Genomic DNA, 12,024 nt, shown 5'->3' with positions numbered 1-12,024 from the left:
GAAGATTATTATATACTTGCCATGAGCTCCAGAGTACCTATACTTCTGGCATTTTCCCAGGCACTAAACGCCAACCAGTGACAGAGACTTTGCAAGCGACCTAACTCAGTTTGCTTTGCAGAGAAAGCTGAACCTTCTAGAAGAAAGCATCTCCACCCTAGGAAAGAAATATTTTCACAGCTAAGTAGTTTCTCCTTTCTCCTCTCGTCTGCCATCTTCTGAAGGTTGCACCTTCCTGCACTCTTCTATAGGAGGATTATTAGGCTTCTCTCCTGAAACCAGGATAAAGTCTCTGTCTATAGTGCTAAATGATAGTGTTCAAAGTCTAATGGTAAGAGAAGCTGTCCATCATAAACTTTGCCATTAGGTCAAGGACTTTTCTCACCTTGTGCTTTCAGGTAGGGCAGTCATGGAGTTGCATGCTATTAACAAAGATCATTATATTGCTTTATCTGAAGGAATAATACACAAGGAATTAGAATAAACAAAAGGGGATAAACCCTTAAGGGTATCAATTTTAATATCTTCGAAAAACAAAAATTCCAATTCCAAACTGTCCAATTCCAAAATGCCACAATACAGAAAGGGAAGGGCTGAACTTCAGTAAGAGAATTGTGAGAAGTCTTATTTTAAAAACCTAAGGATAAAGAACACCCTCAATATTGAATATTTTAGAGGCATCCTACTCTTCTAGAACCCAGAGGAAAAACAGAAGTTAAATAGCAAGACGCTTTTGCAGAAGTGTTGAAACAAACAAGAAGAAGTTTTATTTTGAAAATACACTCTTTGAAGATAAATTTGGCTTCCATTTTCCATAGCTAGGTGCATCCAACAAGATACAAAAACAAACAAAACAAAACACCAAAACAAAGACCCATAACATTATGTACAAAGCTCTAAAATGAGCTGTGAATATCTACAAGAAACTAGCATATGCTCTTTGTGAAGGGTTGTACTTGTGTGGCTTTCTACAGTTCTCAGTCTGGGGAAGAAGAGTTAACTCCCTGGAGCTGCAGGTGCAGCTGCAGCAAGGGAAGAGCTGGGGTCAGTAAGGGGTTGGGGGTGCGACCCCTGGGTGGGAGGCGTGGAGAGGTGTCTGGGGAGGGGAGCCGCGGCGGCATGGGACACATCCTGGGCTTCTCTAGAAGTCCTGCCGCGGGGTGTGAGTCAGGCTGTGCCGCCGCAGATCACAGTTTCGCCTGAACACTTTGCCGCACTGCTCGCAGCTGTAGGGCTTGATGTCTGTATGGGTGAGAAGGTGAGTTTTCAGATTACTTCTCTGATTAAAGGTTCTTCCACATGTGGGACATTTGTGTGGAGATTCCTGTTCAGATGTGAAGCAAGCAAAGGATTAATCCTTCACACCACCACCGCAAGCTTCTCAATAGTTTCTGTCTTATCCGTATCACAAGCGTTAACATAACACGCGCACGACAACAAAAGAGGGGACTTGCAGGAACAAATCTGGCTCCTAATCCTCCAATCATGAAAACACACGCACAGGCACACACAGGGCGCCCCCCCCCCCATTACACTGATAACTGCCGGTGGCCACCGTGGTGGGCTTTGTGATTTCCAGCTCTTTACATTTCATCACCGTGTCACAGGCAGGAAAAGGAGGAAGGAAAAACTCTAATCCTCTCTTAAGGAACGACATTCTCCCGGGCAATAAGGCTCCTCTTTGCTGGAAAATTAAACTATTCCTCAATGTTCAGAAAACTACAAATTATGAGGCCCCTGGGAGAGAGAGCATATGGGATTTCACCATGCCTCCATTATCGAAATTACCTTTATTTCCTCCCAAACACGAAAGCTTTAAATGCAGGGCAGATCAGATGGGGAAAAAATAATTCTAAAATTAGGATTTAGAATACAGAGAATGGTCTTTTCTTTAAGAAAAATATAATAATGTTTTGTGTTAAGTAAGATTAATTTTTGGGGGGATATAAAAAAGTTGAGTGCTGTTTTCCCCACCTAGAAAACTAAATTTAAACAGAGCCTTTAAGAGAAAGAGCCTGCCATTGAACACCTTTGTAAGGAGCAAAAATGATAAAACCAAACCAGCCATTGTCTTTAAACAAGAAAACAAACTTACCTGCATGTGTAAAGTTTTGTGAACCGCTAGAGTTCTAGACTGACAAAATCCTTTCCCACACTCCTGACATTTGAAAGGTTTTTCTTTGGAATGGATATACCTGTAAATCAATATAAGGTTTCATTGAAATTGTTTTACCACCACGGTGAGGAGTTTCTTTCGACAGTTATTCAAAAGGAAGTCGTGAAAGGACAAAAGAAACGGGATTCCCATTATTTATGTTTTTAGATTTTACTTTTTTTTTTTTCCTGTGTAATTCTGTTTATGGTTAACCTCAACTAACAGATTCTTCAAAACATTCACGGGACGCCGGCTTTATCTACACTTGATCGCCCTCTCTGGCGTATTCTGGAGCTCAAAATCATGCCGAAGGAGTCCTTCCTGGTCTCTACGGCTTTCTCTGGTACTTAAACTGGCCAAATCAGGATGTTAGGCAAGGTTGAATTCAGGGGAACTGATTTTAGCTAATCCCTAAACAGCCGCGGAGGATCCCAACTGAAGTCCTAACCCCGTGGAACAGCAGGTAGAGTCCAGAGAGAAGATACCCCAACCCCTCTCCTGGGAAGTTTTTACCGGATGAAAACACTTACGTTATAGTATTTCTTCAGTTGCCGTGTATGAATGCAGAGTTTAAGGTCGTGGAGGGGGTGTGGGGAGCTGTTTCTAAATTCAGTGATCTCAAGACCCCCATAAATAAAATAAAATAAAGGTCGCCTTGGCAGGCTCTGGGGTACACCTGGGGGTGGGTAGATAGCGAAGGGAGGGAACCCAGAGAAGGTCGCCCGAGAACATTTCTAGAAATGGTCTGACGGCAGCGCAGACTAATACCCACCATTGGAAGGTCTTTGGAGGCCCTCGGCTTTACCTGCTCCGCCTCCCCAACTGCGACCGAGAAGAAACTGGGAAACAGATCTCAGGACCAAGGCCAACCCACCAGATTGCAACTGCCTAGGGATGAGGAAAGGCCCTCCCGCATTCCAAACAAGGACGCAATAGGATACAGCAGCGGAGGAAAAAGGTAAATGTTGGGGATTAGTTGTAGCTGGCCGCCAGGGAGGGACTTTGGGGATATATTCTAGTTCAGAGGGGATTTTAGTGGCACTTGGAATGTCTCTCAGGGATTCGGTACTCTGGATAAAGTCGCCTTCCCTTCCCAGGCCAACCTTTTTCCCCACCTCACCTGTGATCCCGCAGATGATCTTGCCTCCGGAAGGCCTTGTGGCAGATGTCACACGTGTATGGCCTCTCATCCGTGTGGGTCCTCTCGTGGATGAGCAAATTGTAGGATTTGGTAAAGTGTCTGCCGCAAAACTTGCAGATAAATTCTTTTTTCGTTTTGGAGGGCAACCTCCCTCGGGAGGGCTTTCTGTCCGGAGTCAATTTACTGAGCCCCGAGATGGGGCTACCCAGCCCCGGGCTCAGCTTGGTCAGGTCTCCCATCTTAGGGGGATCCTCTTGCGTTGCGGCCACCGCCAAGTTGGCAAAGTCAAAACGGGGCCGGTCCTTGTGCAGGGCTGGGAGGACGTGGGCAATGGCTCCCTGCTTGGGGTGGAAGAGGTGGGTGGTAAAGGGCAGAGCCGGGAAGGGGAATCGCGCGTCCACGAGGCCCTGCGCCGCCGCCATCTCGGTGATGGTGGAGCGGGTGATCTCGTGCACGTTGGGATACCCCAGCGTCCAGTGGTTCATATGCATGGTCTGCACGGCGCTGAGACCGTACAGGCCCTGCAGGTGGTCCACCGCGGCGGGGAAGGTGTTCACGGCCTGCAGGAAGGAGTAATTGGTGAGCTGCAGCGATGGGTGGAGCGGGATGGGCGCCGGCAGGGCCTTGCTCCCCATTTTCCCGGGTGCTGGGGGGCGGAGGGAACCGCCCCTTTCTTCCAGGACTCAGAGGCAGGTGGGCGTGGGGCTCCGGTGAAAAGCCAGAGAGACAACAGCACGCAGAGCGAACCCTAAAAATGTCGGGGGAAAGAGAGGGAGAGTTGTGACTATTATCTAAGCCCGCTCGGCCTGCCCTTTGGCGCCAGCGAGGGTTACCACACCTTCCTTCAAAGTCCTCCTCCCCACTCTACTCCAGGGTCCTCAAAAGGAGTGGTGAAGGAACAGCATGGCGCCTGCCCGGCGAGTCCGCCCCGAGCTTGGCCCCGGGGCCAGGGTGTCAGGCGGGACAGGAAGTGGCCTTCTGGTGAGCGGGGCACCCTGCGCCCCGGCGGCCCTTCTGTGGGCGCCCCCAGGAAGGTCGGATTGCGGGCACGCGAGGAACGGAAGACCCGGGCCCCGGGAGAAAGAAAGGTGGGCTGTGTGTGTGTGTGTGTCTGGTGGGGGGGGGGGGTTGTGCTTCTGCAGAGGCAGCACCCACTTCAGCCCATCCACCCCACCCTGTGCTGCGAAGCTCGGGCAAACACGACGGCCCGAGACGCCCGCACCCGCAGGCCTAAGGCCGAGGCTCTGTGGCCGAGGCGCCTCGGAGCTCCCCAGGGAACGACAAGGAGGGCCTTGGCGGTGCGGCTGCTCCTCGCGTGGCGCCTCCCGCCGGCTGCCCCGTCGCGTGGTCGCCTTTCCCGCGCTTACCCGGGCCACGCCGCCGCGGGTGCGGGAGCGCAGTCCCGGTGCGCTTGGCGCTCCAGGGCCCTCGGGCCCTCGGAGGGGCCAATCTCGCCCCGCGCTGACCTCGGAGGTTTTCTTTTTCCTTCCTCTGCCTCAATCCCATTTATCAGCGGTGACGGGCCGCAGGAAAGAAAAGTGACACCTCGGGGGCCGGGTTCAGCCTGGAATCGCCCCCCCCTCCTTTCCATGGGCCGTCCCCTCCCACCCCCTACCAAGATCCCTTCCAGATGGTTCAGGCTCCCGGTGGGGGGGTGCGGTGCGGTGGTGTGGGATAGGGGTGGGTGGGCGGAGAACCTCCCTGAGGCCGGAACCCCTTCTCCCAGACTGAGCGCCAAGCTCTCGGGAGGCCGAAGCAGCTTCCCCGCCTGGCATCGGGGAGCCGCTTCCTACACGGGGGAGGCCTCAGAAGAAGAGCAGAGAGGAGCGGAGGAGAGTGAGCTCCCTGGGGAGAGATAGGAAAGGGGCAGCAGGGGAGTCACAGCGAGCGGGCCGGGTACAGCGCGGCTTTGCCCGCCTGGAAGAAGCTCGTTTATCTGCTGGGAGACGTGTGTGGCCTGGGCCTAAGCAGGGTGGAAGCACTCACATCTCTCGGCGCCCCAAAGAGCAATAGAGAGGTCTGATTTCAGACCCAGGTTCCCCAGGACACCTCACCTGCATTCAGAGTGGGCCCACCTTTTCCCACTTCCAGCTGCCTTTTAGCAGCGGTTCTGCTAGGTCCGCCGACCTGGGCCTTGCCTCTGAGGGCAGCTCCCCAGCTGCGGGACTCACAGCTGAGCACTTTCCCTGGAGAGGGGCAGGCGGGCCGGTTAGAGCCAACAACCTTTAAGCCTGGCTTTTGAACGTAGCAGGAAGGTGGGAAGGTTTGTCCAGTCTTCCCCTCATCGCCCGCCCCTTTACACGCCTGAATCTTCTCTAGTGCGCTGTGAAGTGTTGCCCGGGGCTCCAAGGGCAGACTTGGGGGACCGCGCTAATGACACAGCGCTCTGACAAGGCAGAATTTGGTTGCCTCAGTGAGGCCCACACCTTCTCTCCCTCCTCTCCTGTTTGGAATGCTCAGAGACAGGGATTTATTAATGAACCGCTTCTGCCTGGTGGTATTTGGTCTGGGAGTTCAGACTGGGAGTTAATGAGAGGTGTGTTAACAGTCAGAGGGGCTCAGTCAGACCATTCAACCGAAACTGTAAACCTCCCTTAAACTTTCCCACCACAAATCACGATTCATTTTTGTTCAGTGGCAACCCTCAAGCCCTCCTAGAAAGGCAGAAAAAAAGGTCCTAAGATCCCTGGTAATCTATCTGCTTATTTCCTCTTCCATTAAAAATAAAAAGTTACAGTTTTATTTCCTTCTTTTTGTGTAATGAGGATTTTCCAGAGGTTCAAAATACCATCTTCCCCCTAGTGTTAAAAAGTGGTCTCCCCCTTACAGAGGAAACTGAAATTATTATTTGGGTGTATTCCCAGACTAGATTTCTTAGAAATAAATACAGGAGGCAAAGTACAACTCCTACCACTGTTATGGGGCCGGGGGGAGGTTGTCAATCAAAGGAATATCACCACCTGTGATTTCCATTTCACGTGCAAAAAGTGAAATCTGCCCTAAACATTACATGTTAATTTTGCAGGCACAAAGTTGAGTGCCATCTTCCTTCCCCTTTCTTCAAATGGATTATAACACAAAAATTAGCAACTCTATTACAGTTCAGCTCCAAAGTGGCACAAAAGTGTATTTCATAGTAAGTTTTCATTTTAATTTGCAGGACAGATAGTTTCTTCATAGAGGAAGAGCAAACCATTGGTGACTTCAACCCTTTTACAAACAGAACAACCCTAAATATCCACCAAACACTTTTGCCATAAATAATTAGGGAATTTAGATTTCTACTCTCCCACCGAGTTGCTGGAAATGTATGTCAAAAGATATGTTAAGTCAAGGCAGAGATCTAAAGTACTTTCGTTTTGTCTAGAGTTGAGCATGTAATTCCCACACGGAGTTTCAGGCAATAACAGCGATCATCATCCTCTGCTGTCATTTCTCCACTACCTCTTTTCGGACCATTGGTTACTTTTAATTTTTACAAGGAAAGAACCAATGATAAGACATTAATATTTTGGTGGAGCTGAGGCTAGTCTTCTTTCATCAGTCTTCTTCACAGGGATTTCCAGGCATGTACAGAAGTTCTGTAAAATTTAGTTCCCTGGTTGTCAACAAGTAAAAAAAGTGTACATAACTAATTTCAGTTCAGAGAAGCTTTCAAAACATTGGAGAAAAAAAGGTACGCGGTAATTTGATAGAGTCTTGCTCTTCGGTAATGCTGTTATTACACTGAGTTATCTAAAAATAATGTACAGTCAGGGGTCATCTGCTAAAACCTGTGTGTTGGTGTGAGAGAAATGACGGATGGATCCATAGACTCGCTGAACTTCAGCCCAAGCCACAGTGGAATTTTGCATAAATCAGAGCGAAAGTCTTAGTAGATATAAGGAGATCATTTAAAAAGTAATAATGATGGTCAGCCTGGATCAGGTGAACAGAGGAAAACGGCCGCGAAGTTCCTGCCCCTTCGCAGCGCCTCTGCCTTCCCAAGGAGTTAATTAAATTAAGATGCCTTCCGCATAATCTGGGTTCTGTTTCTCTCTGCTCCCTCGCTCCCCCTGCGTGAGTAATTTTCTTGTTCTGCTCAGGACTGCTGTTTGTTTAGCAGAGAAAGTAGCTGTCTGCGCCGTTTCGCTTCGGGAAACGCCAACCCTCTTTTGTTCTCTGCTAACAGGTAGGGAGACGGATCCAGCGCTCCCTCCGCAAACACCTTTTTCTCCCTCCTTCCTGCAACCACCACTCGTTTCTCTGTAGCTCTTACGCGAGAATCTAAGCGTTTAAACCCCAGGGGAATTTGCCTTCTGCACCCCCCACCGCCCCCCACCTCCAGAACTGGAGGGTGGGAGGGAAATCAAAAGGCCAGCACAAGGTTGGAGAATTACCTGGGACTGGACTATTACTTCCCTCTGAAACGCGCGGGCTAAGCAGGCAGTGTGAGTCCCGGCGCGTTCGCGCTGTGCGCTGCCGCGGCTGCCCCGGGACGGGTGGACCAGGAATACTACCGTACCGTCAGAAACACCACGGGATTATGGGGCTTCATCTCAGCGTACGTTTATCAGCTTTTATAAGAAGCCTTACTGAATGCTTAGATTAAATGTCGCAAAACAAAACTAAAGACAGCCACATAAAAGCGTGTGTCCTTCAGTGTTAGCTGGGAGTGGAGTGCCGGGGATCCGATAAAATGAGAAACACAATGCCCCAAGACTGCATCCATCTGATTTCTTTTCACAATTTCTGAACATGCGGCACGCCTGACCGAGAATGTGAATGTCCCCTGCACCCCCTACACCCTTCCTTCCTTAAGGCGGCTGCAGCTCCTTCCCAGAGCAGACACTCACCTCCCTCAGAAAGGTCCGCCCGGGCAGCGCGGCTCAGACCCGGCCCAGGTGGTGAGGCGCAGAGCTCGGAAAGGTCATTGGGTCCACGCGGGGCAAACTTCTTTTTCCGAGCGGAATCCCGGGAGCCGCGGACATGATCTGGAGGACGACGAGCAGCAAAAACGAGAGCGGATCCTCGCCTTCGTTCAGGTCTGTGGACGTGGAGTTTGTAAAGCCCGGGGGTTGTTAGAGCCGGCGCTCAGCGCTCGCCCGGAACCCCGCGCCTCCGCGAGCCTCTCGGTCGGAGCCCGCAGTCTGGCAGGGCCATCACCCTCCAGCAGCGAGCGCTCGGAGCTCTGTCCCCGCCCGCGTCCCTCCCCAGGCTGCTCGCGGCCAGGAGTCCCGGGCTTTAGTAGCAGCCCCGCCTCCCCTTCGGGCGGGCGTCCTGCAGCAGCGCGGGGCCCACGGAGCGTGGCTCCGCCTCCGCGCCCGGCGCCCGCTAATGGTCCACTCTGTTTACTTGTGTTTGGATAGCAACTGAGTCTTAAAGGCACAGGTTTGCTCGAGGTTTCCCTGTTAGAGAGATGAGCCGAAGGTGACTCAGTTCAAAACTCACACATAAGCAAAGCCTACCCCCTTTCCTTCTCGGTGCCACTTTTCCTTATACTGTTGGAAACTGAACAACTGGTTCTCCGCTTCCTGAGGACCCTGAATAGAAACCCAAAGGGCATTTTGTAGTTTTACTTCACGCTCTCGCCAGATAATTTCCACATCTTAACAGGTTTAATATAACCATTTTCTTCGTAGAGTAAAATCAATCAGTTCTAGACTGTATTCTCCAAAATATATCACATTTCCCTCAATTTTAAATACGGCTTTGTACATACTTTTTGTCAATTATGACTATCTGTAGTCTGCTTTTTCTTGCTGTTTTCAAAACGAAGTTTGTTTTTAGAGATGACAATTGACTAATTCCGTAATTACTGCAAAGACATACGTGGAATGTCCAGAAGAAATTTCTTCCAATATTTAAGGTTTAATCAAACAAGGTACATTTTATAAGCAGTAAACCAACTTGGTTAAAGGGTGGGCATCTGCAACCCATTGGCAAACAATAAAGACTCCATCTGGAATGGGTGAAGAACAATCATTTAAAAATTTTAGGAAAATACTATTGTAGCTTCTCAAAACATGTACATCTTCATTCCCAGCACCCCCCCCAAATACAATTCATTGTTCAGTCTCCAAGAAACTTAATCGAATTTGGTGTAGAGATACATTTTTCAGGTTCTTCTAAAGGTTTGGTCCTGTGTGAGTCTGAGAACGCACTTCAGCTACGCTGTAAGTAGGGTGATCGAGTGACAGAAAGGGAATGACACACTCATTTTAAAAAGCCTCTTTCCAGACGAGATCTGCGTGAACAACATTGAGCAAAACCCCTTTCGTCCCAGACGAGTCACCAGAGGGGATCTGCGTTAGCCCCTGGCAAGTTAGGGCTTTGAGGGGGGCAAATCTTCCAGCCAAAATGCTGTACAATTCAAAAGTGTTCCGTCAAAAGATGGTTTTGGATGTGCTACCCAAAGGACAACTAAAATAATCTCATCATGCAGGGTAGTGGATAAATATAAACAGAAGACTAAAACTTGTCGAAAGGTTAACCAGTGATTGTTGAGCCAGGCAGAAGGTACGAGATATTATTTTATTAAGATACAATTCCTTCTATTTTACTTATGCCCAGATGGAATTTTTCGTTCCTTTGGGAAAACGTAATCCAGGGAGAGTAGATCCTTTTCCCTTTCTCTCCAATTTCAAATGCTCGAAGGTTAAAATGTGAGCTTGGAATGGAGACCCCAGTGTTTAATATCCTTCAGTATTGAACTGCTTAAAGATTTGACAAACAGTGTGGAAGTAGCAGAATGCCTAAGAGTTCAGGGGTTTAAGAAAAAAAAACCAAAACAAAACGTTTTCCCTAATGGGTTCTATAGGGGTGCTTTCATTTCAGCGCTCAGTCCTGAGCTCCAACTACCGGGATGCCTGTGGTCCCCTCTCTCTAACCACCTCATTCCTTCCGCAGCTTGTCTCAATTTGGAAAATTTGGAGGGAACTTTCTCTTCTTTCAGACCCCCAGGACACACACTCCCGGGGTGGTGACCTGAAGAATGTTCCTACGCTTCGTATTTCCTCTTCCAAAGTGGAGGCAACTCCCCAGAGGCTGGCTTCACACCTTCCCACCCTGTATATGTGTGTGCGAGGAATCGCCTGCTTTTCCTGCGGGGTGGACAGAATTTCCAACCACCCACCGAGCTGCGCCCTCTTTCCGCAAACCTCCTGAGCCCAGGTTTTTTCAGAAACGTGTTTACCTCACCCACCCCAGCTTCCGAAGTTCACAATGGAGTCGGGGCTACGTCGGCCCGAGGGCTGCTGTCGCTAGAAAGGTAGGAAAGAGTCGACGAGTTCCGGGCTTCGGGGAAGCCGAGGGGCGGGCAGCGCCTCTGCAGCCTCCAGGCCCCACCGCCGCACCGGGCAGGTGCGCGCCTCAGGCCGAGAGCAAGCCCGAGGCTGAGAGCCTCGCGGCACTGCACGCAGGGCTCCCCCGGGCCACCTTCGCGCCCACCCCCGGCGGGCCCTTGAGTTTCCCCCCGGCTCAGCCCGGGCGAGCCCCTTGCTCATGCCCGCGGCTTGAGCGCAAGCATTGTGGGGGCCCACCCAGGAGCAGCCTCACCGGCCGGACTCCCCCAGAGACAACGCTCCGCTGGAAAGATAGGCCACCCGGCCCATGGCGAGTTGTGGGGTCCTGGTGTGTGGAGAGGGAAGTCCTGAAGCCTACAGCGGCCCAGCTGCTCCCGGGGATCTGAGTCTCTGCGCAGCCGGTCCCACTCCCTCCGCGCCCCCCCGGGAGCTGCGCAGCCGGTTCACTCTGACATTTCCGCGGACACGGTCATCTGCTGTCCTCGCTCTGGGTTCTGGGTTTTCGACACCAAGGACGCTTCCAGGGAAATGGCTAACAGACGGACGAGAGGCGCGCGAACAGTTGCTGCTCCAGCCCGAACTGCCGATAGTTTACGCCCCCGGAGGACCAGGTGAAGGCCGGAGAGAGGAAACACAGAGTTGGAGGAGGAGGGGTCCGGCAGAGTAGTCCCCTCTCCCCCCGCCCTGGCCCACCCAGGAGGCTCGGCCAGTTAAGCAGCGAGCAGGTGTCAGACAACAGGCTTCTTGCAGTTGACTCCGAATCTCTCCCACTCTGACCGCGCACTGCGGTTATCTTAAAAATGTTTACCCTTTAAGACACGAATTATGGTAACCCCATCTTTTTCTCCACGGATTTCAGCTGCCATTATCGCTGAGGACTTGCCTCCCTTTTCCCCAGCCTTCCTCAGACTCTTAAGGGCGGGGACCTTTTGCATTTGAACTTCCCGCACTGTTTGCCGCTTTTCCTAGATCCCGGAGGAGCTGGAAGCCCGGCTATTCTTTGGGCGAGTGTGCTGCAGGCCCGGAGTAGTGAGGAGGCCCGCGAAAACCTAGAGGAGGATCTCGGGCATTGCTCTCAGAACTGAGGGTGTGGGACAGGGACCAAAAGACTAAGAATTTTATCTTTAAAAAAAAAAAAAGCATGTTCCAGTCGGCGCTCTACACTGGGTTGGGATGGGAAAGCGCGGCCGCGGGCAGAGCTCCGCGGTCTGCGGGAAGAGCCGCAGCGCCCCCTGGAGGTAAGTGCTGAGCACTACCCGGCTCAGGCGCAGGGGGGCGGTCACAGGCAGCAGGCTCCGCGGTGTGAGCGCGTAGCCATCAGCTACCCGGCGGGCGGCTGGATTCCTTTCACTTCGACCTGGGCCCCTTTGCTGCGGATATAGAGTCCTGTGCGCCGCAGGGTTGCTGGAGAGAAGGCCTTGGCCTGCCGTCAGGGCCAACAAGCT

The 12,024-nt window shown here is 51.3% G+C and overlaps 1 protein-coding gene across 2 annotated transcripts; it reads right to left on the bottom strand.

Moving 5' to 3' along the window:
- Window positions 1-577: 577 nt before the first annotated feature.
- On the bottom strand, window positions 578-8,645 carry OSR2 (odd-skipped related transciption factor 2). 2 transcript variants are annotated; one of them, XM_027615846.2, is made up of 4 exons: window positions 8,132-8,508; window positions 3,276-4,044; window positions 2,096-2,195; window positions 578-1,324 (listed from the first exon to the last, which is right to left on the bottom strand). In XM_027615846.2, the coding sequence occupies exons 2-4, from the start codon at window positions 3,929-3,931 to the stop codon at window positions 1,142-1,144; spliced, it is 939 nt and encodes a 312-aa protein (XP_027471647.1). In that variant the 5' UTR covers window positions 3,932-4,044; window positions 8,132-8,508; the 3' UTR covers window positions 578-1,141. The 2 variants fall into 2 exon arrangements, with proteins under 2 accessions (XP_027471647.1, XP_027471657.1); XM_027615856.2 differs by having other exon boundaries at window positions 581-1,242; window positions 8,132-8,645.
- Between the last annotated feature and the right edge of the window lie 3,379 nt (window positions 8,646-12,024).

The sequence above is a fragment of the Zalophus californianus genome, chromosome 4 (genome assembly GCF_009762305.2).
Source record: "Zalophus californianus isolate mZalCal1 chromosome 4, mZalCal1.pri.v2, whole genome shotgun sequence".
Lineage (NCBI taxonomy): Eukaryota > Metazoa > Chordata > Mammalia > Carnivora > Otariidae > Zalophus > Zalophus californianus.
The sequence above is the reverse complement of the archived record's forward strand: the minus strand, read 5'-3'. Positions and strand labels throughout refer to the sequence as shown.